At 39.5% G+C, this 27,440-nt stretch overlaps 1 protein-coding gene across 8 annotated transcripts in view; it reads right to left on the reverse strand.

The window, feature by feature from the left end:
- pcdh15a (protocadherin-related 15a) overlaps positions 1-27,440 on the reverse strand; it is a 231,131-nt gene that overhangs the window by 40,169 nt on the left and 163,522 nt on the right. For all 8 annotated transcript variants that reach the window (XM_039783228.1, XM_039783227.1, XM_039783223.1 and 5 more), the window contains 5 exons: positions 23,344-23,649; positions 21,848-22,078; positions 18,439-18,555; positions 14,132-14,272; positions 12,826-12,938 (listed from right to left, as the gene is read on the reverse strand). In XM_039783228.1, coding sequence (XP_039639162.1) covers positions 12,826-12,938; positions 14,132-14,272; positions 18,439-18,555; positions 21,848-22,078; positions 23,344-23,649 — 908 coding nt within the window. The remainder of the gene's footprint in view (positions 1-12,825; positions 12,939-14,131; positions 14,273-18,438; positions 18,556-21,847; positions 22,079-23,343; positions 23,650-27,440) is intronic.

Here is a 27,440-nt window from a genome sequence, read left to right on the forward strand (position 1 = left end):
GCGAAGGCCAGGTAGTGTCAACCTCATGTTTAGCATTTCTGAAGCCTGAAGAAGGGTTTTCTGCTCACCCCATTCTGGACGCAGCCAAAAAAACACGCAACCAAAGAAACAAATTCATCTAACAAATGGGCCTCCTGCAAGAACATTTCTTATTGTTATCCTTCACCAATTTTCTGTAAGATTTGGTTGTACAAGTGTTCCCCAAACTCTCTTATCAGCACAACCTTAAATTGCTCTTTTCAATCTGATTAACACCACCTGTTCACAAGGAAATTTGATCATTAACCTACTTAATGCCTCCAAATTGCTATATAGGGTGAATGGAGTAGAACAAGTCACCCATTCACAAAATTGTTGCCCAAGGTTAAAAAGAAAAACTTCAATCCTTCAGCAGACGAAACATAGCACACATAATGAAGAGATTGACATCTGGTTAGATGCTAATGTGGCTTTATAAAGCAAAAATTTTTGAAAGATTTCTGTAACCTATTAAAACTCTAAATTCATTCGGATTATGGTATTATGAGTCAAATAAGTGTTCTCCCTTGTGAAGAAAGGTAAACGGATCTAGACCACTCTTCAATTTTGTTTAGAAAATTCTACGTGAGAAAGTTGGTGAAAGAAAATTGGTGAATGTGACAAATGCTCTCCTATGTACCCCTTAATAATAAAATATGTTTGTACAAGTAGTTCTTGCATGTGGCCCAATGAATTTCTGCAGAGATTCTGTACATTTTCCCAAATATTTCAAAACATGCAGCTTTGGTAAAACTGTGGTCTGGAGCAGGGCTGGATAACCTGCACTGCTGACCCTGTTACATAATGTTCTTTGAGTGTGAGTGGGGTATGAAATGCTGTGTGGAGCTAGCACTGGGCTGCATGGTGTGATTGCCAGGAAGAGGCAGAGCTGACATGTTATCACTTCACTACAAAATGGCTTTGCCTGAGGGTTGTAAGCTGCTGAGAAAAGCCAAGGGGTTGTGAAGGTGTATGAAGTATGCATATTAGTATTAAGGTGTATCCACATGTACACAGAAAGGTAAGATACAGAAGGTATTGATAGGTAGATAGAAAGATAGAAAGGCAGACAGAAAAATAGACAGCAATATGTACTGTCGGCACATAAAATGTCACAGAGGAATGACAATCGAAACAGCTACTTGAGCACAAGCACTCTAATAATATCCGATAAATGGTGGGAGTTACGAGCTGGCTGATATACTGACACATGAAGATACCAGAGAAGGTAAATAAGTTGTGTATTCAAGAGTCAAGTAGTAGACAAATTCAAAGAGTCAATTAATAATTATAATATATAATAATATAATTAATAATGCATCACCAGGTACTACTGAGCAGGGCCAATGCTACTTTTTCATTCCTTTCATATTCGGATGAGGAAAAATAATAATAACCATTCCATCCAGAGAGAGAGAGAAATAGAGAGAGAGAAAGAGAAAGAGAAGGAGGAAGATGCTGACATGTCTTCAGGCAGCAGCAGAGAGTCCTGGTGTCAACATAAGAGAGGGTGAATGACACGCCACTGAGAAGCGCAACGGCACACAGGTGTCAGCGAGCACTCTGCCCCAGGGCCAATGGCGGAGTGATGCTTACGAGACAAGGCAGAGGCGTATAAACCTTGTTGTGTGCCACGGGGCCTCTGTTACCTCGTCGACTCTGTTTTTACCTTGCCTTCCCTCTCTATCCATGCATTGCATCACCAAGTGAACAAGCGGCGATGGACATGGCCGGAGATACATGGAGTGACCTTGCTGTGTGCAAGTCTCTGCTAAAGTCAGTGTTCTTATGGTGGATGTGTAGATACAGTGCTGAATAAAGATCTTGAACAACAACAAAGGCAGACAAGAATCATTTAACTGTAATGTGCTCACTAGCAAACATCATAAACAGTGTGCGAATGCCCATAAATATGTACATGCAAATGTGTTGTAGCACATTTCTGCCTGACTACTGATGGTGGTATTATACGGTACATTTCGTTCAGCAATTATGAATCCGCCTAATTCGATGACTGTTGAGGTGGATATGTTGAGAGTTTGGAAGTTAGCTGTTATGTCACCCTGGTGTTAACTTGTTTGTTACTGCCTGGAAGCAAATTAGAAGAGTGACAAACAGAGACTCCTCTGACTTCAAATAAATTTCAAATAAGGAATGTGTTCCAGCTCCCTCGAACATAGGCAAAAAACATTGCTGTGACTCCAGAGCTCATGTTCTTTATTAAAGTGATTTTGACACCAAAGGCAAAGTAAACTCAGTAACACAGCATGATTTTCACATTCAATAGCCTTTTGACCTGAATCTTATTATGGGGTTCAACATTTATTAGCTTATCTAACATTGAAAATGGCTCAATACTTAAGTATTGCATTTAATCATGACATCCCAGGTCCAGAGGTTGGAAACTGTATTGTATTGTAACAATCTAAGCCAAGGAGGAGAGAAAAGTAAACGAGAAACAGAGATAAAAAGAGCTATTACGAGATTCTGAAACCAGTCAAGATATTCAAAAGGTTTTGGAAAATAATACAGGGTCTAACAGCCAGGGTATAACAAAGGCATTTATTTGTCAAGAGTTAATCCTCTACCCAGAATATCATTATACTACTGCCATTGTGGATAAAAAAAACAATTGCACAGGTTACTGCATTAGTGTTGCCTTTCAGAAAGTACAGATTAAATTGCATTACCCCTTAATAAAAGGATGCATAAGCACACATCTTCCACATTAGCTCTGTGCAAAAATACAAAACTGTTATGGAAATAAAAAAAAAAATCCATGTACGTTATAATAAAGTGTCAAGTGTGAGGGTAGATAAAAAATGATATCTGTCTGTCACAAAAGGTGTTGATATGGGCATGATACATGGACAGCTCTTTTTATGGTGTGTATGTGTTTGTTTTTGAGCATGTACATTATCAGAGTGCAGGGCAAGTCTTGTATGTGTATGTTTGAGGATATTTACAACCACAAAATTATAGTTCTGATTAAATCTGTCCACAGTGAAGTCTGCTGATTACCCAGAGAAACAGAGACATTGTTTCTGTTGTTGAGTTTTTCATGATGTATTGTGGTGGTGGCAGAAATCTAAAGGCAGATATGTCAACTCAAAACCTCGGCACACAAAACCAAACATGCCCACATGGCCAAATACCATAATGGATAAGTGAATATATGTTTTATTGTGCTTGAGGTGAACTCACCATTTAACTACAAATGTTCGGGAGCAAAATAATTGTGGTTACCGTCTCTAAGTGTGGTTGCTTCTCAGTAGGATCAGCAGTACCAACTCATTCACAGTACAGGGAGTCATTTGATTCAGTGTTAATATCAAAAATATTACTTTTACTATAATTTCCATGTCCTGTAAAGTGACATCGATGTAGGTGTACTGTTAGATATTTGATGTTTAGCTTTAGAAGAAAAAAGATGATTGCATGTTGATTGTCTGGATATCTTAAGCATTACTATCAAAGATCATTCTGCATCAAATGCTCATATAAAAGTGGATATTTTGTAATGCATTAAGTGCAAATTTCTCTTTCCAGCTTCCCATCACTGCACAGCCTATGCTAAATATGAAAGCCCTGCAGCTTTCAAACACAACATTATCCCTAGTTACTTCAATTCAAAACTATTATTACACGTTTTATCTATACCAATCAAGGCTTCTTCAAATTCCTAAAATTGTGTACAAAGGAACAATTCATCACCTCCTCCAGCAAATGCTTTCAGTTAAACCAAATAAACGCTAGCAGACATAAGCACATAATATTTATGAGCTGCTGACTCACACTTGCTAAGAGGATTCTGCAAAAAATACTCTGGTGCTCACAAACCAAACATATCAGAAATCCAACACCTCTGACATGAAGGAATGCTTTAGCAAGTATTCACATTAAATCCTCGTGTTCTATAAAACAAGAAAAAAATATTTACAACCCCTCGTCTGATCATGTTCCTCCCTGAGCTCTTCCTCTGATCACTTATCATGCCACACCAGACCCAGAGCTTCTTTTGTATTCACAGTGAGCCATTTCTCAGAGTTGAAAGAAAAAAAAAGCGCTTCAATCAAAAATATCTTCTAGAGGGCAAGATTGAAAACATTAGCAAAGCTAGAGAAACAACATTCACTATGCAGCCAGACAGTGGTACCACTCTGTGCCAGCTTAGCCATGTCAGCCCACAGGACATCACTTCACATTTCATCCACTGGGTTATTTAGCACACAAGAGGCAACCTGGCCAGCAAATGTTTGGACATTGGTGGATGAGTGTTGTCCAAACTGGCCCAGCCATTGAGGCTTGCAGTGTGATATCACGCGGTGCCATGTAGGTACTGATGCCATCCTGCATGTTTTACTGTCAAATTACTGCTCCTGCCCAAATGATCTGTTCCACCACACCAACACCTGGAGGCCTGACCCACAGAAAGACATTAGTACTCTAAGTAGCAGAATGCTGCAGGGCATATCAGTCACATAAATTGTGTGCTGGACTGGCTACCGCAAATAATAGAAACCCCTTTTGAATGTTTCCAGTAAGGGCCCAGTCACATGTCTCTTATGCCATGTTCACATATTATGGAAAGGAATGGCAGAGATTGGACAAATTCTAATTTTAAACTAGTGAGCAATCATGTATCAAGGTGGTTGTATGATTACAGAGAAGGTCGTGTAAGGATTAAAATACTGTACATTGACAATACAACACAATATCTATTATATTTTAAACAGCAGACTCTGGCTGATGTTCAGGCACTTCCACATTAGTAATTGCCCTGTCAGATATATCTAAAATCTGTCGTAATTAAGGACTTGGATAGTGACGTGAATGCTTTTTACGAGTCGGAAATTTGAATTTATGAAAACTCCAATATGGCATTAATGTGGCATTAGGTGCATAGGTCGAGTAGTGCTTCCCCGAACTGTTTCATTTTAACTTGATGTTGTCATTGGGTGATGTTCATAATAGTAGTTTTCAAGTTCAAACAAGCTAAGTACTTAAGAAATAATGTCATTTTTGTCATATTTTATCAAACATGAATTCTGTTCTTAAATCACAGAGCAAAGTAGTTAAACAGATCAACTACTTACAGTTAATGTTCACCCTTTACTTTAGTAAGTATGTTCCCTAGTCCCCTCTTTTGTGTTCAGAGTCTGGTCAGCGTGTTCATTACTCATGCCTGCACTGTAGCTCAATTTCTTTCAGTTCCTACTAGACTAGAGAGAGCTGCAATATTTTGCCCTGTTAACTGCTAAATGAGTAAAATTATGTGTTTGTCATGGGCATTATGTAAATAAAACCCTTAAATTGCACTTGTCCCTCACATTTCCTCTGTTGCTTATCATCCCTTGTACTGTTAACATTGGAATTGGAATTATAGAGGAAGATTTATTTGAATGGCACAATTAAGCACTAGTGAGAGCAGACATGTTGAATGTAAGAGAGAGTCATTTGTACCAAAGGTTGCACAACATCTCATGCAATAATGTCCTGCTTCCCCATCACTCTTAGTAATATCGGATAATGTAACAACTGAACCTTCTGGCTGGAAAAAGCTGTTCAAAAACTTCCAAAGACAAAAAAACATAATCATACAGCTGCATGCACTGTTTTAGATAGTTTGCATCCATACATACCGTTTAAAGTCACTGGTAATTATTTGGAAAGTTCACCTTTAATAATAGGTTGTACTGCTTTTCTTCCATGGCATTCAGCGCCGACCTTTTGCTGATATGTGGGATGTGTGCATTGAGTGTGACTCGGCAGCTGTTAGACAGCCAAGTGATGCCTGCCTACTTAGCAGAGACAAGTGAAAGGTCAGTGCATTCCTGGTGCTTTAGAGGTTCAGGGCAGCAGATTCAAACCTGCGGCTGAAAATCAATCATGCCCTTCAGAACTATGATATCGCTCCACACCTTTTAGCTGTGATTCAGAAGAGGAAAGATGTAATGATAGATAGATGGAGACATAAAAAGAAAAAGAGAGGACCGAGGTTGCTTTTTTGAATGTTTGCAGTGAGGCATGAAGGCAGTGTGCAGGAGAGCACATTGAAGGGTTTACAGCTAACTCATTACATGCCTGGCAATGAGCATAGATAATTAGGCTGTGAGCACGTCTATCACTTGTATACATGTCTGGCAAGACAAAAGTTGCAAGAAGGCTGCTAATAAAAGAGATCTATGCTATGAAAGCATGCTATCTGCCTAATTAGGTGAGAATTACAGCCTTGTCTTAATTGGAAATGAGGTATGGATGGATTTTTTCCTCTAAAAATGCGATTGCTATTTTCCTCCAGATGTCAGGAAAAGTTGATGGAGGGCACAGAGTTGAGATGTTGCCTCCTTTTAATTCATCTAAAAGGAGCAGCAATGTTTTTTTCTCTCTTCATTTGAGGAGTAATTTATTGCTTTTTGATTAGTGTCTAATGGTTGTGTAGTCCAATGTGGCTGGTATTTCAAGCTACATATGTCTACTTCAGGTACTGTGCAGTCGTTTGTGAGTCAGACCACTGAGAACATTAAATCAATGGTCACACTGGGGTCAGACATCCACAGAAAATTTACACAGCCGTCTCCATGGTCTGTAAACATCAAGAAACTGCAGGAAAGAGACATGCTGTATAATATTCCACAGTGTGAGCTATTGCCACTGACATACACATAAATGGCCAAGGGGAACACTGTCTAATGGAGAAATATAAAAATGCTATGTCTCAAGGCTGAGCAAAGTTGTATCTCTATTCCATACAAAAGGCACCTCTAAGAATTATTTTTTTATGTGCATGTATGCATGGATGAGAAAACAAAATGCCTACACAGCTGTTTTAGCATACTGTCCCTTAAGCCATGTAATTAGTGGGGCAACATGCATAAGTAGTGACAGCATGTTGTTGATCATAGTAATACTCACTGTTGACACTGTTTACTATGCTAACAATATAACAAAAAGCATCGCTCAATAATGGGCTTTGGTGCTCTTCTCAGGATTGCCAGACTGCATATTAATGCGACAGGTATAGCACAACATCTGCTGCCTGTGACTACAGTGAACAAAATATTGGCGTGACATTTCACTCCTAAATTATATATAACGTTACTGAAGTAACATACAAACACCTACCTCTTATGATACACTATATGATGTACAGTATACTATCTGAAAACATACTATACAAAAACACAGATGTGCTGTAAATAAATTATTATACTATTATTATATCAGTGAAATGTGTTTTAATGAATTGCACTCAAAACAAATAACTGTTTAGACCAAAAGAGGTTGCTGTACTGTCATACATAACTAAGAGTCATTTAGTTAGACTAAGCACAAAGCTTACACCAGTCAAGTGTGGACTTTATACTGAGAAATGCACAAATCAAAGTGTCAGCACAGGAACAAAGAATCACACATACCCACACAGAAAGAAGTCTGAGGAGAAAATGAAGGGCTACTGACGGTACAGTAAGGAGAGAAGCAAAAGGAAGACAAAGTGAGAAAGAAACTGACAGAGAGAGATATAAGCTAAGAGGCAAAACTCTGGGGATGTTGGGGCTTGAAGGGGGTGGGGGTGGGGGTGAAAGCAAGGAGAGCAAAATGACATACTCAGGAGCGGTGAGGCAAAAGTCTCATGTGATTTAGAGTAGATTTAGAAGGGGAAGTGCTGCAGGGGAGATAAGCAGCAAGTAAAACTGCTCAGACCACAGGTTTGCAACATCGGGCCAGAGAAATAACCTCAGTACAAGAGAGGGGAGTTCAAAAAGTGGGACCATGTTTGAAAACGGTTTACCCCTCCTCATCTCCAGCCATACACACAGAGGAAAATAAATATTCATTCCCTTCCCATGTACCCAGTGATAAAGACTTCCCCAAAGGGTTGTGTCTGTGAGTTCCATGTAAATGATCCATTTACAGTGGTTTAAGGATAGGGCTCCAAAATGTCCTCCTCCGTTTTAGACAAAGAACTCTGTCCAAAAACGTAATATCTTTGTTCATGCACATTAGCTATAATTAATTCACATATTCAACATAAAAAATAAGCCATTATAAAAGGCATTAAATAATTAGAAAATAAGTTAAACCTGCATCATGTGATCTTTGACTAGCAGTTGCATGATTACTTATCTTTAATGCATTAATACATCTATGCAACCTCATTAATACATGACCACAGTCCCGCTGTGTTTTAATTAACAGGTAGATCCGCTCGGAATTTCTCACTTGGCTGCATCAAACAATGACATCACATGACTAACTCTGCACAGGCAAGACAAGGCACAACAAGACAACTGACAGAAAGGCATTACCAATAGATTAATGTAAAAGAAACACAAGGCAATATAAAAATATACACTTAAATAGGATTAAGGAGTAACTTTAAAAACAAAATAAAAAATAAGCAAAAATTGAATAAGACAAATCAAACGGTAGAATGAAAATTACCGTGCTGTGCAAGATATGAATACATCATCCCAAGTTTAACTTAATAAAATGCAGTGGCAAACAGAAAAGACATCCTAAGAAGTCCTAATTTAAAAGAAAAGAATTGGAGCAGATCTCAAGTTTGTTCCAGATATCTGGTGTATAAAAACTGAATGCTGCGTTTCTGTGTTTTGTTTTGACTAACCTCGACCACTCTTACCGCCCATACAGAGCCACATGGTGATTCCATTGGGCTCATTTCTGGCCACTTGACAAATGTAAGTTCAATATTCACAATCCTTTTTGTCCCCTTTTTTATTTACTTTATTCACCAAGTAGTGCTCATTTCATGCTGGACTGGTAGCGTACACTCCAGTATTATACTGCAGTAATATTTGGGTGGTTGATGAGGGCGGTTAGACTCATATCATAGTCCATTTGGTGAGCTAAGAGGTTTACAGCTGTGTAAAGCTACAGTATAGGTAACAAATCTCTGTAGGTTCAGCACTAGCAACCTTTCACATTATCTGAGTTATTTGCTTTGATATTAATACCAACAATATTATTTAATCCAGTTAAAAAAAATTGTTTTGGAGTGGTTGTGAAATTCTAAACATTTCATTTGTATTTCTACGGAAACAACACAAGGTGTTTCGCTCAAACCTTTTGAAAAGCAAGTGGCAACATGCTGCTACAGGAGCAACTCTGGTATAAGCAATTTATTTTAGCAAACAATGACTAGCAGCCCCTCATTTCCCCCTGACAGATGGAGGGGACCCACCATAAAGCAGGAGCAGAAATCATTAAGTCAGCCAAAGCCCTGCAGTGTTGTTTTAATTGTGTGCTCTGGAGCTGTAGGCATAGCTTACCTGATTGCTGCCATAACTAACTGCCTTTACAGAGACAGACGAGATCTTCTGTGGATGTTTAGAGAGTGATTTGTGCTCAGAAGGTTCCTCAGGGAGAGGACTATGGGGAGAGATAGAGTCGAGGAATGAGGAGAGGAGACCGTTCATCGAGAGCGAGCAGATTGGACGCTCTCCACTGGAGAGAGCCTCTTCCAGCAGGAGATGCTCAAGCACCTGGCTAATGCTTTCATGGCTCACAATTTACAGCAGGCCTGCTACTGCGTGTGGTTGGCACTGTCAATGTGACACCCTACAGAGGTCTGTGCCTATGGTCCCGACCTTCTGTGTGTGTGTGTGTGTCAGACAGCGCACTCATTCAAAGCGCTAATCAATGGACTTTCAACGGCTATGCCGCTGTATCAATAACTGAATATGGCTGAGCAACGGGAGAACGTGAGCACACACACAAAGTACTGGATTACAAAAGATGTATGCAATGCACACACACTCATCTGTATTATGAAATGCACAAGTACCCAGAAATACAGACACACAAAGTCAACCAGGCACACATCCACAAAAGGAAGTGAGATGGGCAGAAAGGCATACCTGTGCACAAGAAAAAAAAACACACCTCAACTGATGGTTTGACAGGTTGGAAAGGACTTACATGCCCTGTCTTATGCATAAAGGCATATTGAATTCAGTTACAGAAGATAGTTTGCCAAGACTTCCTACTTTGACAGACATACAAGTTAGTAAATCATTCCACTTAAAACAAGCTTTACTAGTTCCAGAGACTGCATTGTTCCAGGCAACTTTGCCATCAGACCTTGAAGCTTCACAGCCTTAGCCTCGTCCTAATCTCGCGAGCTCCAGTTTTCTACTCGCAGATCAGTCTGGCATCTTGAGATAGAGAAAATTTGGAGCCGTCGCCAAACGACGGACCAATCAGCGTTGGTTTTGAGGCGGGTTTAGGTGTGACGCAACGAGAAGCGACTGTTAGTCTAAATAACATGGCAGCTTCCACGGATGAGATGAGTGTAGCTATCGCGCAAGTTTTATCCGAATTAGAAAGTATTCCTTCATTGAAAGAAGAGCAAAAAACGGCACTGGAAGCTTTTCTCTGAGGAAAATATGTTTTTGCTCTTCTCCCGACTGGTTTCGGCAAGAGTTTGATCTGATTGGTTGATTTGGCCCATCTATCACCAATAGACAGATGGTTTATCCAATCAGCTAACCAGTATTTTCGCCCCTTCCCAAAAGTTCTCCAACGGAAAGTTCCCAGATGGATATGCCGAGCAAATGCGAAGCAATCCATCTGGCGGAGTCAGGTTATCACAGCCTGGCTATAGTCTTCTAAACAGCGCAGACAGGTACCTACTGCAGCACAACAAAATAGACAGGAACTGTAATGCTAGTACTCACTCATCATGGAAGATTTTTCAAAGCAGCTTCCAGCTGGTGTTTAAAATGATGTTAAAAATCCATGATTATATTTTAATTATAAATGACTTCTTGGCCTCCTGCTGAGTCACAGTACCATCAGTACAGACAATCTCCATTCAGCCCTGGCCCTGTAGAGCCGTATATTGCATGTGTAGCAGCCAGTCATTTCAGAGCAATACAGGTTATGTTCCCTCATCCTGCATCTTTCTCTGCCAGTTTAACAGTCTAAACACTTGTCTCGTCAAAAGAGACTATAATAAACTCAGAGGAAAGCCCGGCTTTACCCTTAGAGAGACAAAAATGTGGTTTACAGCAGTGATGATCCGCAGCATCTACCCCGAAGCTCTAATGCATATTTATACTCGAAAGTCATTAATCAGTCATGCACGGAAAATACAGCATGATAAAGATGGAATCACAGAATATAAACTGGGGCCTCTTCACTGGGTGAGCATAATAACGAGCCATAGTTATTACTAGGGATGTAACGATTACCGGTGTAACGGTAAACCACGGTAAAAATGTTGATGATAACAATTAGCCTACCGTTTTCATTTAAAATATCATGGTGGAAACCGCATGTTCCCAGGTTCATCCAAGTCTCCTGAAGTTGCCGCACGGGCGCACTGTGTGGCCTACAACGTGCTTTTCTTGAAGTTGGAATCAAGGGGGAAGTAGGAGATGACAGCGCTCAGGACATTTATCAGCCTTGTAAAAAAGGCCATAGTAACACTTGCTCGCTCTCCTGAGATGATGTGATGAGAGTCATCGCTTTGATCTCCTGCCAATCACTCACGCTCACACAGGAGAAGGGGACAGAACAGCAGCTGTAAACGTACTTTTTTCTCTATCATTCTTTTCCCGTTTTCTGACTTGTTGAAGTTATGTGTGTAGCCCAGAACATAAGTTAAAACTATTCTGTAGCTTGTTAAACTTACCTATTTATTCATATTTCAATAAGTGTTCTGCTACGATGTGGTTTAGCTCGTGTTACGACGTGACATTTATTTGGAGAGAGAGAGAGAGAGAGATATATTATCGCCTTGATAATATTGCTGTTGCTGTGTTTCTTATTGCATAGCTGATAGATGTGCAGATTGTTTAATATTACAGCCACGTGTTGATATTCAGGTTGTGTTAGGGCAATTTGCTAGCAAGGTGCAATCGCCAGTAAACAGACTAGTGCTGTGGAGACACATGCTTTGCTATTAAAGGTGTATTACACTGTTTGCTCCGTTATGGGTATTGTGTGCTGTAATAGATGTGGCTTATTTTCAGTTTGTATTACTGAGCAATATGTTACATTTATGTTAATTATTACAGAGAAATGAATGTAATTCTTAGTATTGTTTCTTGTTATATGCTGGTGGCTATAACATTTAGTTTTGGTAAATAATGTTTATAGTAAGTCAGATGCTTATTAATGTGCATTATTATTTGCTTATATTTCAGAACCACATCCAAATTCACATGTAACGTCAAATACAACTTCATGTTCGAGATGTAAATAAATCTTCCTGGATCTCAAAGTCAGACATATCTGTTTTTTACCGGACACCCTACAGCGGGCCGGTGTTTCAGTAGCCATTTTTCAATCGTTTTTACAAGCCTATTGCCTATATTTTTGTAATATAATAAACACTCTTACACTTTTTGAAACTATTTCAGCTTGTGTAGTCCTATCAGTGCTTTCTGAACATATTGAACACACTTAAAAACACAGCGATAATACCAAAAACCGTGATCATTTTGGTCACTATAACCGTGAGGTTCAATTTTCATGCCGTTACATCCCTAGTTATTACAAATCGACAAATGCATAAAGAATAGTAACTTCACAGCCATTTGTTGCAGTTTATGGTAGAATATATTATTTACTTAGTGATTAAATAGTAATCAAAGTATAACAGAAGCTGAATGGAAGATGTGTCCACATGTGTGTCAAGGTGTTTTTAAGCTACTTTGTCCACTTCCTCCAGCCTTTTTCACTGTCTCTCCCTGTCTGGCGCTGCAGCCTTAGCTGCTCTTTGATGTGTGAATTTACCGGCAGAGGCAGCTGCAACAACAAAGTGTCAAGTAGACGTACCTGTACTCTTCCTGGGTGAAGATTGGGATGCGGGAAGGCTGAAGAACAGTGATCTCCACCAAGGTACTGTTAGACTTCACCGGCTCCCCATCATCATAGGCTATAACAAACAACTGCAGTGGGCAGGAGAGCACACATAAGCAACACAAACATGCAAATGAAAAGCACAAAATTATTTTTATTTTTTTTACTCACTACACAAATAATTCCCTTTCTGAGGTTGCCAGGCATTTTTTTTAGACATGTTCAGCATCCTTATAAAGACAGACTAGCAAAATAGGATCTGGCAAGCAGCCTGCAAAGCTCCCAGAGAGCAAGTATGAATGTATTGATCTACATTCATAGACTGTGGAGAATGGAGCCTGGGGGAAGCAGGGGGGGGAGTGGGGCGGCAGAGAGGGAGAGATAGGCAGAAGGAGAATAAACACAGACAAATTCTTAAAAAACTGAGAAAGAAAAACAAAAAAGAGACAGAGCATAGAGGTAGCCAGACAACATAGTGTAAGCGGCACATCCGCATTAGGGACCTAATATCCCAAAGCACCTGGTCCTCTGTTCGCAATTAGAGATATGCCTATGTAAGGTCACCTTAAGTTGGTAAAAAAACTTTATGTGAGCACTTGGGAGTGAATTTGTTTAATTGATTAAAATAACTCAATATCACTGGTCACAGACATGAGAGAAGCAATGACATGATCACTGAGACAATTCAGTATTAATGCCCTGTTTTTAGATTTTAAAAAGTCAGATCCGCTGATCTTCACTGAAACTTACAGCACACTAAAACATGCATGGCAGAGCACTAAACATCAACTATGAAAAGAAGATAGGACCTAGAACTTTGCATTTGTGATATAGGAAGAGATCTTAATAATGATTATGAAGTATAATAGTGTTATCATCAATTATACTCACCTGTGCCCTGATTATCATTATTAGCATCATCATTATCATTAACTCATGACAAATGTTAGCTAATGTAAGTATTTTGTACACTTTTCTGTAAAGTGTCCTACTATATACGTAAATATTGCTGTACGCAGTTCGGCCACAATGGACATTTTTGTATCATGTTGACGATATTAATTGCCATATCGCCCAGTGCTAGTTCATGTATGTGTTTATTAAGGGGGGGGGATTAGCTTGGATTACCTAACGCTCCCTCAAAGAGCAAATCCTTTTCTCCCAAATCTAACTATATAACCATTCACTATAAATCGTGTCTTTGACTGAATAACAGAATAACATTAACATCTTAGAAGTGACACAACGGCAATACAAACAGCAGATATTCACCGCCACTCACCTTAAAGGTGACACTGGGCTCCTCATTGAGGTTGACCTTAGTGATGACTCTTCCAGTTTCCACTTCCACACCAAAGATGCTCCCACTGTATGGCGACCTGTCCAGGTCCACTCTGTAGCGGACAAAACTGGCTGGAGTACCCTGGAGGAAGGAGAAAGAAGAACATGAGCCACATCAATCCACTTATCTGGACACCACCTTTCACATTTTTAAATGAAACCGTGACGCTGAATGGGTGTGTCAAAGTAATTAGGTTCTGTAAAATGTATGCAAGCCATAGAGGTGTAGCAATATAGTTTGCTTAGGAATACAACTCTAGTATTGTTACATTTTATTTTCTTATCATACGAAAGAGCTGAAGTGGTTTAATTGAGAAAAGGTTGCTCTTCTCTCTGTGTAACCTCAATAATTACCCTAATGTCTTACTCTTCTCTCTCCTCATCAGACAGCCTAATGTAAACTCACTGTTATTCATTGATTCAGACCTCTTCCCTTTCATTTGGAATAAAACACATCTCCATTAAACCCACCCCTCTAGTCTCCAGAGTAACACACTTACATTTATTAGCGAGAGCCTGGACTTTAATATGACCCTTTGATTAAGATTAATCACGGTTCTTGATTACTAATCATCTCTATAGCTCATCTTTTTCCAGTTTCATCTCTTTGGACCTCGAGTGTAGTCAGATTTTTTTTTTAAAAGCTTTTTTGAAGCTCTGCTCCCTTGCCTAAACTGATTTTGCTCCCCAGGGATGGGGTAAAAACCTGGTGCTAGAGAAAGAGGTAAATCCTGTAGTAGCAGTGGATCCCCCGGGAGGCTTACTCACACAAATGTGTCTCTAAGAGGTTACAAAACTATCTGAGCAAATTCACTAAAGGGATTCTCAGAAAAAGGGCCTCATCTCTAAAAGCTCTTCAACTTGTTTTCAAACATGAAATGGAAAAGATGTCAGGACAGGGCTACTAATAAAAAACTCAACCCACAGAAGAATCAAATCCAGCGGCTTCTGTGGCAAGACATCTACAGTGATTGCAGCAGAGAAAGTTAAATGTACTTTGGTCATTGTACATTGTAGTCAACTAAGTAGCAGCAGCCAAACTGTAGTTATTATTCCCTTCCACTCTGCCTTTTAACACCCAACTTAGCTTTAGAATTTCAGGACCATACAAAAGCATACCAACAAATAACCAATAACAAGACAATATCCTTTACACATAACATAATATCATCAGACCTACAGCGCTGCGGAAAAAGGTCTGGCTAGTCCACACAACATTTCCTGGATAGGAGAAAAACGTGCTCTGGTTTATTGGCATTTCTTTAATCCAATCACAATCGTCTTGGGCGGCAGTGGTACGGTGCCTCTGCAAAATAGCCTCGGGAAAGAACTTGTTTTGGTTGAACATGTGAGGTGAGCTCTGGAATTGAAATGGCTGTAGAGTTACAATTTGATTGTTGGTTCTAGCTCGGATGATGTTTAGAAATCCAACAGAAAGAAAGAGGAAGGTGAGGGACATCCGGCTGAAAATGAGGGACATCTGGCGGAACCTCCAGCAGCACCGGAACTATCCCGTAAATCAAACAGTGGCAATATAGACTACTCATAACAAAACACTGTGCAAAACCCTATGTTGTGGCATTGAGGTTTCCAGATTTGACAGTAGATGTTCTTACAAAAACTCACAGTGGCTCAGAATTGAGTCAAGTACTAAATAAACTATAGTTACAGTAAGATCTCAGTCTGTCTATGTCTACAGATATTTTCAGCTGTACAACACCTTTCTTGTCTGTTGTTTGACTCACAGGTTATAAATGTTTTATGTCCAATCCTGGAGTGACCTCACTGTGTCATTAACATTGCAGAACATCAACAAAAATGTAGACATACAGTGCTTAGCACTTCACATCTAAATAATGCTTTCTTTATTGCAACATAAAGCATTTTTTATGTTTTGTTTTGCTTGTATTTCTTTTAATAAAAATCCAGTTCTAGTATAAAAAAAGCCAGTTCATGAATTAAAGAACAAGCTCAGAAGCACTGAATCATGCTAGAAATAAACAACACAAAAGCAAAACTTGAGCTGAGGGTGTAAAGACAGCACAGCCAACACACTAATATAACTTAAAATTTGGTAGGGTTGTGAAATGAGTAATTAACGGATTTAATTTGTTAGTTACTAAAAGACTACTAAAGTAATTGGAATCATTAGACTAAACATTCTCTGCTGTGAAGAACAATGCCGCAGAAGAAAAGTAACCTTTACATTTCAGTCACAAATAACAAACTCTACAAATCTTGGGCCGAAGAATAAAGCTTTTTTTCCAGGAACATTTGTCTCCATGGTGATCTCCTCTCATTTAGAGTGATATAGTTGTGTAATAAATGGACTGCAATTATTTAACGCCTTTCTACCTTACCGGACAAAGCCTTGCCTTTGCCTCTCATTCACCCATTCACACACATCCATGCACAGATGTGACAGAGCTGCCATGCAAGGCTCTGGCCTTCCCATCAGCCACTGGGAGTTCATTGTATTGCTTAATGACACTGCGACTTTGAGGGGACGGGGATCGAACCCCCAACCTTGTGATTGAAAGACCCGCCCTACCTCCTGAGCCACAGCTGGTGTTAGGACTTATAAAAAACATTCATATCCCTTCTCCCAAGGTACAAGTGTATATATATATATATTGTGCCCAATTTCTAAAATGTAGAAAAAAATAGGAGAAGAAATGGTTAACATCATTATAACCTTATAATATACAATAAACATGGCTCATGTTTGTCGCATCAAGACTACAAGTCAGAGCGAGTCTCTTCCTCTCTCTCTTTCTTTGTGTGCGCAGGATTTTCTGAGCATGTGTAATAGAGAGGATGTGTTCACACCTTTGTGTGTGTGTATTTAGCAAGCACTAGCCTAATCTCTGTTCCACTAGAGGTGTCTATGACAGGCATGCTGTCAATAAAATACTTTGAGCTCACAAATCCAGGTCAATAAGAGACTGTGTTAGTCAGCTCCTGTTAGAAGATCTTATCCTTCTGTCAGTCAAACCACTTTCCCAAATCACTCCCATGTCTCTCTCGCTGCCACTGTGCTCATGGGAACATAATGATAATTTCCTACTTACAAATTTGTCCTCAGCACTGTTGGGTATTTTCCACCGCATATAATTTCTCTATAAGAACAGTTCAGAAAAAAAAATCCTGTATAGGGGAAAGGTTCACATTAAAGAGAATGATTTTATAGCTGCATAGACTGTGAGGTGGAGAGGGGGTGGGCAGGGAAAGCAGGAGGAGGGAGAGTCTCCCTCTGAGAGGAGAGGTGAGATGTACAGCAGTCGCTATGGCACTCTGGAGATGTTTAACCACCCACAGCTGGGACTGACAGGCATCTACATCCCCCAGCGTTTACGTGCGGCACAGAGTACAGCTCACCCAGCCCTGGTGAGATCAGCAGGGGGGCACTAATAACAAGCATTGAGTCCAGCCATTCAGGACTTCACTGAAAAACACATTTAGAGCCGGAAGCTATTAAGGCAAGGCAGAGTTTCCCTATTCCCTTTTCTTGACAGTGAAATTTTTAAAAAATACGTGTTACAGTATGAGAGATAAATGTTGGTTTGGTGAAGTGTCTATAAAGAAAAAAAAATAACTCCGTAGCACAACCAAAAAGAAAGTGAAGAAGTGAGACCAAGTGCAATAAAATATTAAGGGGGGTGGCACTGCCAATAAAAGAAGTTAAGCTGAAGGGAATGATGTAGAAAAAAATAACAATAATATGCTATTGACAGACTAAACCCCCCCCCCCCCTCTCCATTGCTCCTGTGTTAGCTCCTCTTAGTCATATAATTTCTTGTCTCAACAGGGTGTCAAAAGTTCTCTTCTGCTTTGTGTCATTTTGTTTCTTGGTTTGCAGATTCCATAATAAAAAAAAAATCTTCATAGCTCCAGTCCCAGGAGAACCTGCTTTGCTATATTGAGGTAGCATGAAGCTGTCTGAGGCAACTGATAGATGACTCATACAAGCGATGAGGCTGAACAAGACCCCCTTACAATACATACACACAGCACTGTAGCGCTAATGAGAGCATCAAAGCATTGGAAACATCTTTAAAATGCATCGTGTGGAATGCTATGGCTGAAATTGTCTGATGTTATGAGAGCACATCATCTCTGCAACCTTTATTAAAGACACAGATGGAGTAAACATGCTCTTTGTGCTTTGACATTTTACCACCAATGCTCTGTAAATTGCATGTTTTAAATATAAATTTAAAGTGTGATATGTTTTTTCTTTATACTCACTGGTGGGTCTTGGTCCTTAGCAAAAACAGTTGTGATGACCGTTCCTTTCTCCGCATTGGGTGCCACCAAGCCTGTATACAGGTCTTGGGTAAAGATGGGGGAGAAGTCATTCATGTCCTAAACACAAAAAAGAGATAGGTGTATCAGTTATGTGTTGGTTATAAAATGTGATTTAGTCAGCACAGTACAACATTTTCAGATACACTCCTGCAGTTTAACAGGTTAGAGAGAACCAGCAGGAGAGATCTTGCATGGGTGACATATCAGATTAGGCATTAGAAGGGTCAAAAACATTTATCAATGTATTCTGCTACTACTACTTTTGCTGATGCTGTCTGCATGCTGTGCAGATTTTGCAGCTGCTGCTTTGTTTGATTTCAGTTAACACTTCCAGCAAGATATTGTGGATTCAGGCAAAATTTCCCACTGCAGTAATTCACCATGCCCCAGGCTTTGTCCATTTACTTTACAAACTTTGCATCTGAGCTGAATGTGATCACATATAAACATATACATACTGTTTAAGGTAGTCACACCATTGCAGGTGAAAATAATCCATCCATATTCTAAATTTTAAATATAAAATAAGACCCTAAAAAAAGGTATTGTGGCATGCTGATTAAAACTAAAAAACACATTGTGTAAGAATTCGCTCAACAAATCTCAAGAGAATGGAGCCTGAATATTAAGGACTAGGGGTGTGCAAAAAAATCAATTCACATTGGTATCGCGATTCAAGCTCTACCAATTCAAAATCGATTCATAGAATTCCAAAAATCGATTCATATTTTTTATATATATACTATTGTCCTAAAATAAGTTTAGCTCGCCATTCCCATAAATCATGCTGCGTCTAATTCACACTGACGCCTGGGCACTTGTTATAATCAAAAGAAGAACGAGTGCAGCAGAAGTAGTTTAGTCGGCGCAAACAATGGCAAACCTCACAGAAAGAATTATTCAACCTGCTCCATCCTCATTGAAGGCGAGAGTTTGGGCACATTTTGGCTTTTATAACCACAAGGGGAAGACGGAACTTGATAGGAATCATGCTATATGCAGGCTTTGCAAAGCGAAAGTTAAGTATTTTGAAAACACCACAAACTTGAGAACTCACAGGGTACGCCATCACCTAGAGATTAACATTAAAGACGTGGACGAACAACAACCTAAAGTACCTAACATGCCAGTCAACCAACGCACTCTCTTTCAATGCTCTAAACTCCCACCAAACTCTGAACGAAAAGCTCTTTTTATTTAACAGTTTTATTTTATACTTGAATTAAATGTATTTGAAAGCTGGCCAAAGCTTGGCACTTTGCAGTTTTTAGTTGCAAAAGTTTTTATTTTTGTATGAAGACATATAAAGTAATATCAAACAAATACATTTAATTTGTTGTGTTTCTTTTCTTTTAAATTGTATGTCTACTGCAATCACATGGGAAAAGTAACTACATTTACACGAAAATCGATTTTGAATTGAATCGAATCGTGACATTTTCTGAATTGTGCACCCCTATTAAGGACCCTTATGGTGCATTGCCATGAACAAGGTTTTCTGACCTACTTCAATGTATAGTCTGACATTTTATGGAAAAGAGAGTGATCTGTTATCTTGTCTTTTCTACCCCTTTAGGCGATGGTTTTGGGATTCAGTGATATACTGTATACTGTGCTCCCCAGAACACATGTGGGAACTTAACATCACTACTGCTTTTAATCACCTTCCCGCTGTAAATAATGCACTGCAGAGCTCGACCATTTTATGGGACTGCAAAACATGAAATCATGTTAACTGTGACACCCTTGCTTTGCTTTGTGAGAATGAAAACTCAATAAGCTATTCACATATCTCTCAGAATTAGGTTAGCTCTGTAGTATAACTGCTGGAGCCTGCTCTTCCTTCCTCATGGATTTTCTCTTTACTTTCCACTGTTTTGACTGAGCTATGGGCACCAGCATGTGTTCTATAAACTCAGTGGTGGAGGCCAGCCTCACTTTGATCTATACACAGGTTTAGTGTTCCCTAGCAGAAAATCTATGATCCAGCTCTTACTTTGAACAACAAAGCCTGATCCTTGTGTCGCAAGTGTTCACAAGATGCAAGCACAGACACACTCGTGTTTGCTGGAAACATGCATGTGCTACGTACCCATCCATGCACACATACACACACACACACACACACAAACACACACACACACACACACACACACACACACACACACACACACACACACACACACACACACACACACACACACACACGTACCAACAAACACAAGGTGTCTGTCTTACATTTATGAAGTACATGAATAGAAGAAAAAGTTTGGGAGACTCATGCGGAACAAGACACGCAGGACACTCAATCCATCACCGCAAGGCATCCGATGAAAGAGACAACAACAAAACAATACAAGGGGAAATGACACACAAACAACTTCAAATAACCCTATGGAGGTGTTATTTGAGGAAGGAAATGGAAGCAGTGGAATCAACTACAACTTTGAGTCCCCGAGAAGCCTACGTGAAGCCATTAGGCTCATTCTAATTCATGTCTGCCATTTCAAATAGTAATATCAGTAGCTGTGCAATGCCATATCCTATCAAACACAGTTCCTGGGTGGCAGCACGGACACTGCAACAAAGCTTGTCCTTGAAGAAAAACTCAATCTACAGGTTGGCAGGCCAGGCAGTGAGCCTGCTTGAGTAAGCTTAGATGCTTCTTCCTATTCAGTGTAATATAGAGAGCCTAATTCTGCAGACTTCTGAGGCACTCACTCAGGGTGGACTGAATTCATACAAAGAGATAAATGGGAATGCACACATTTTGAATCGCATAATTACTCACAGAGCAAAAACACACACCCCATTGACACACACAAATGCGCACACGTACACACATGAATAGTACCACAACATAAGGCGTCTAATCCTTTCGTTGGGATTCAGCTGTTAATCTCTTGAAAGGTTGTAAAGGGAATACAAGCTCTTGAAAAACCTGGCATAATTACTGTCACAAAGCTAATATTCATTCAGATTTGAAATAGCATGGTGTGCAAGGCAAAAACACTTATCCATCAACTTCTCTTTGTCCTGGTGATGCTACCAGGACGAGCAGGTTGGGAGGCCAGAACATGTTTTACAAGGAAGTGCATTCAGCTTTTGCACTGAATGGAATAACACAGAATTCCATATCACAAAAGCAGCACAGGTGCAATACTGTCTCCAATGTCTCCAATCCCCTTTTGGACTATGGCTTGGATGAGCTATTATTACTGTAAAACTCTGCTAATGAGTCACCACATATTCACTGCCAGTGCTGCTGCTCCTGAGGGACAATGAGCATAAATTGAGGAGAATAGATCACTGAGAGGTTGAGGTGGGCTGACTATCCGGGGGCTCTTACCGTAATTCGGACAGTGATGGTAGCCTGCCCTGGGGGCATGACCCCTCTTTGGTCGACAGCTTCCACCTGGAAAGTGTAGGAGGCCCCCATGCCCATAGCTGCCAGGTCCTCAAAGTCCAGGGTCTGCAGCACAGCTAACTCCCCCGTGACAGGGTTCAGAGAAAACAGCTGTCTGGCCGATTCAGTCTTGATCCGATATGTGACATTGGAGAAGAGGTCTAAGTCCACCGCCTATGAGAAGAAAAGGAGAGGGATGAGTAGGAAAAACAATTACAGTTCATCAAAGAAAACGGAGGAAATGTGTGGAGAAAAAGTGGGGTGTTAGGAAGAGCCACATATATTTTCAAAATTTGGACCTTACATATACAGTACATATGCATATAAGCAATTTAGCTGTGGACAATGAATATTAATGTTTCTATTTTAATTCTGCGTCTTATGCTGCAGGGGTTACTTACATCAATCATTAATAGATTCTGATTAAATTAAACTACTAAGGGGCTTAAGTTTGGTCCTCTTTGCATAAAATCACAACTCTCAAAGTAGATAGATCTTGCTAAGGCTACTGCAATAGAAGTTGATCACATGCAGTACATGGATGCTGGAACACGTGTGTGGCTTTGCCCTCCACACCCACACACACACACACCCACACACACACACACACACACACACACACACAAACCCACCCCCCACACACACACACACACACACACACACAATTATAAAAAAAAAAAAAAAAACAGATACCAAACTCATCCACTTCCTTTTCTCAGAGTCTATCTCACTTTTTCTCTTTAGGTGTCTTACCAGCCACCCCCGTCTGTTTAGAGTTGAGGTGATGTTGTCAGGGAGATTAATGGTGTCAGTGTCACTGTCACTCACAACCCTCACCCCCCTGCTTTTTAACCTCCCTTCTTGTTTTACCCCTCTCTGGGAAATGTCACTCACAATATGCCAGCAATTACTCGCTCCTCTGCATGCACATGGTTTCCTTACACTTCACTTCAGTGCAAACATGTGAGCCATCGTATGACAGTATCTACTCAATGACAGAGTCCACCAAGTTTAAAAGTTTTTCAAAATTTGTGGAGCATCATATTCATGTTTGCCAGGACAGATGGAAAAAGTATCCTCTACTAAAGGCTGGCTATGACTTGAAAACTCCAGCTTTATGTCTGATTCTGTTTGAGTCCAAACTGCTGTCATGACTGGAGGAAATTTGTTTTTGTTTATATTTAAACAAAATTTTAGCCTTATATGTTTGCTGTGTATATAAGGCTGTGTATGTTTCTGTCTGTGTAAATGTTTCTGTCTGGAAGCATTTGACATTTAAACACTAATTTACCTGTTAAAAGTTAAAAGATGCTACAGCAAAAGCCTGTTATTAAAACTATTGTTTCAAGCACCTGTGCTACATTATATAAAGGAAGACAGGAGACATTTAAGGATGGAGACAGACATTTCTTTTTGGCAATAAACACACAAGAACTTACGTTTAGCTTTAGGATCACAGTTCCCACAGGGCTGTTCTCAGGTACATTCACCGTATACGTCTGCTGGGAGAAGACTGGGCTGTTGTCATCGATATCCGTAATCTGGATTGAGAGGGTAAGGGCGGTCCGCCGTGGATCCACTGCTCCATCTGAGGCCTCTACCACCAGCTCATACTGACTCCTAAGCTCCCGGTCAAGAGGCACTCTTGTGTAGATGCTGCCGTTAGCACTGATTATAAACAAGTCTGGATGATTCACGATCCGATAGCGCACCTGGCCATTAACCCCTGCATCTGGATCCGTAGCCTGGGGAGAAAGAAAATGAGTAGAGGTCTGCATTATGGTTATACTTATTATATGATTTAAAAATGCATGTTTGCTGTAGTAGTTTTCAACCAATCACCATTTAATGCTGCCAAGCTCCGAAAGCAAGTAAGTGAACTACAATGACCATAATTCATTGCACCGGCATATCTGCACATGTTTGAGTAGTGGTCAATGCCAACGCGCCGGTGAGACACAGCATAAAATATAGCCTGGATGATTAGAGGGAAGCATAATTGCCAGCAAACGTTGCAATGGCCAATATCTTACAGTGGACTGAGAGACTGCGTATGTAGAAAAAACAGTGAGTAAGTGGACTCGCTAAATGAAATGTCATCAATAATCTCCCTTTCCCTCCCGATGCCGCTGAAGTAAACTATCAACCTTTGGGAAACACCAGAAGAGAGAAATATTCACCAATACACAGCATAGTAATAACACATTTTTCCCCTTAGCTGTTGTGAGTTTAATGTGCTCCATTGCAGAACACGATCCACATGATCCATTCGAGTCTGACTTTGAGAGGCAAGTTTTAAACGAACACTGCGCGTAAAGGAATTAGCTGTTGTGAGTTTAATGTGCTCCATTGCAGTACACGATCCACATGATCCATTCGAGTCTGACTTTATCTTAACGCCTTACATATTTACAGAGGCTTCAAGCACAAAGCCATGTAAGCTAGAGTGCTGAAAATGAGAAGAAAAAACTGTCATACATTTGTGTCCCATTTCCTGTTCTTCATATTGATATTATAGTTTTTGTCACAGAGTCATTAGTAATCATTTGTGAGTTCAAAAAGGCCAGAGCCCTTTTCATGCAACCTCTACATTCTATCAACAGGAAATCCTTAAATACTCAATCCCGTCATAGTTTGACGTATAAGGTACAAGATACTGTTTTAAATAAGTAGGACAATTGAAAGAAATACATTTAAATATAGGTTGGAGCCAGTGAGTGTGTCTTCTATTACTTAAAGATGGCCAATTAAGTGCATTATACATTATACAGTGATGAGTGAGATAAGGACATCCAAGAACAAATCTACAAAGTCTATTATATACTGTGTTAAGTGGAACAAGGTCTGAGTTAAATGCATTTTGATATACAACATCACAATAGTCAATCATTGGAAGTATAAGTTGAGAGGCAAGTTTTAAACGAACACTGCGCGTAAAGCAATTAGCTGTTGTGAGTTTAATGTGCTCCATTGCAGTACACGATCCACATGATCCATTCGAGTCTGACTTTATCTTAACGCCTTACAGATTTACAGAGGCTTCAAGCACAAAGCCATGTAAGCTAGAGTGCTGAAAATGAGAAGAAACAACTGTCATACGTTTGTGTCCCATTTCCTGTTCTTCATATTGATATTATAGTTTTTGTCACAGAGTCATTAGTAATCATTTGTGAGTTCAAAAAGGCCAGAGCCCTTTTCATGCAACCTCTACATTCTATCAACAGGAAATCCTTAAATACTCAATCCCCCTTTAAAAGCATAAAGTACATTCTTTAAATAAAAAGAGTACAATAAAAACTGAAAAAATAAATGGTCAGAGAAATGATCTCAGGAGAGGCATATGGTACTACTCTGTGATGATCCGGCAGTGCAGAATACGTTATCTGCTACAAATCGTAATTCCTGTGTGGATATGACAGGTCATTATTATGCCTATGTTTGTTTATATAACGTAGGCAAATATATGTGTATTTTGTGTGTGTGTGTGTGTGTGGGTGTGTGTGTGTGTGTGTGTCTGTTCATACTCCAACAGTCTCCTGTGTGGTGGTAATTCTTTGTTGTAATTGAGAGAGAGACAGAGAGAGGAAGGGGAAGAGAAAAAAGAAGATTGAGGGACATCACGCCCCATTTCTTCTCTGTCTGTTTGGCAATATTTTATCAACTTCAGTGCAAGTAAGGACAAGGCAGCAAAAAGAGGGAAAAAAGACCAACAGTGAACGAGGGAGGAGGATACACAACGTACACATACGGTGGCTAAAAGCTAACCCTAATTTGTTTTACACAGTGCCTGACAAATAAAAAAAGCCAAGCGTAAAAATTTAACTTTAGCATTAAGCCTTTGCAAAACAAAAAGATGGTATGTTCATGTTGCAAAAATTTTATGTTTTGTGTGTTGTGTTAAAAATGAATACAAATTGTTAATCACAAAAAACAGGCCCACTCTAATATATAGTACCTGAAAAGTGTCTACTTTGTGTGTTCAAATTTGTTTATTAGGATTAACCCCTCGAGATGTATCATCTCGTTTTCGAGGGGGTCCCAACATATAACATAATAATTACATAACAACAGAGAAGTGAAAAATCTAAACAAAACAAAAAAATAAATAAAATAAAACCAACACCTGCATAAATTCATCAATACATTACAACCACCACAAGGCCAAAATCGCCAATAGTAAGTAAATAAGTAAACAGTAGAGTAGGAGTAAATATCAAACTACAAACAAATATAAACATTAGGTATAAACAGTCGCTATAAAAATAACATGCATCTTTAATAACACAGACAGTTTATCTTAAAGTGAGCAGACAGGGCATGTTAAAAGTGAAGAAATTGATCTTATTTACACAGATAGATTATTCCAATCTGCTGGAGCCTTAAACTTAAAAGCTCTTTTGCCAATTGTTTTTTTTAACTCGAGGGACAGAGAAGTAGAGTTGAGTAGAGTGCAGAGTTGAGTAGAGTGCCGAACCTCATAGTTTGACGTATAAGGTACAAGATACTGTTTTAAATAAGTAGGACAATTGAAAGAAATACATTTAAATATAGGTTGGAGCCAGTGAGTGTGTCTTCTATTACTTAAAGATGGCCAATTAAGTGCATTATACATTATACAGTGATGAGTGAGATAAGGACATCCAAGAACAAATCTACAAAGTCTATTATATACTGTGTTAAGTGGAACAAGGTCTGAGTTAAATGCATTTTGATATACAACATCACAATAGTCAATCATTGGAAGTATAAGTTGAGAGGCAAGTTTTAAACGAACACTGCGCGTAAAGCAATTCCGAGCTCGATATAAAACATTGATTCACTTTACATAACACTTGCTCGATGTGTAATTTGAATGAGAGTTCAGTGTCAAGCAATACACCCAGATATTTAATCTTATCATCTTTATGCAGAGAAGAGCCATCATAACAGGTTATTACACAGGAACCAGATTTTGATTTGAGTTTTTGTCTAGTACCAAAGATAATATAATAGGACTTTGTTTTGTTAAGCAGTAATTTATTATGTATTGTGTGCTGCCTGCCTGCAAGTCCAGTGTTTCTTTTCACTTGTTGCATTTACAAAATGAGCATTTTCATCTTGCTTTGGATGGATAATGCTGACACCTAACATTTAGTTTGAATTGCCCACTTACACTGTAGGCAGATTGATGTCTCGCTACACCCTGGGCACAGTATTTGTCTCTTCCTTTTCAAAACCAAACAAAAAGGTGTGACATCTGTATGTGTGTTAACCAAGTGAAATGCATTACAGAAATGCATTCTAATGTCTTCAGTTATGAGCGAGATACAACCATCAAACTCACTTTATCAAGGAATCTGCTTAGTGGAAAATGACTGGCACTACCTTCAACAGCCTCTCCAATTAGCAACAATTCTACATGATGCTTCCATGATGTGTCTGACAGGAATGCTACTCGATTTTTCCTCCGGTCATCTGCATGATCAGATTATGGCTCCCTGCTGTGAGCAAACAGAATGGGCTTGTATGGTGTAGGATTTGTCAGTCACAGAACAAA

This window comes from Perca fluviatilis, chromosome 19 (genome assembly GCF_010015445.1).
Source record: "Perca fluviatilis chromosome 19, GENO_Pfluv_1.0, whole genome shotgun sequence".
Taxonomy (NCBI): domain Eukaryota; kingdom Metazoa; phylum Chordata; class Actinopteri; order Perciformes; family Percidae; genus Perca; species Perca fluviatilis.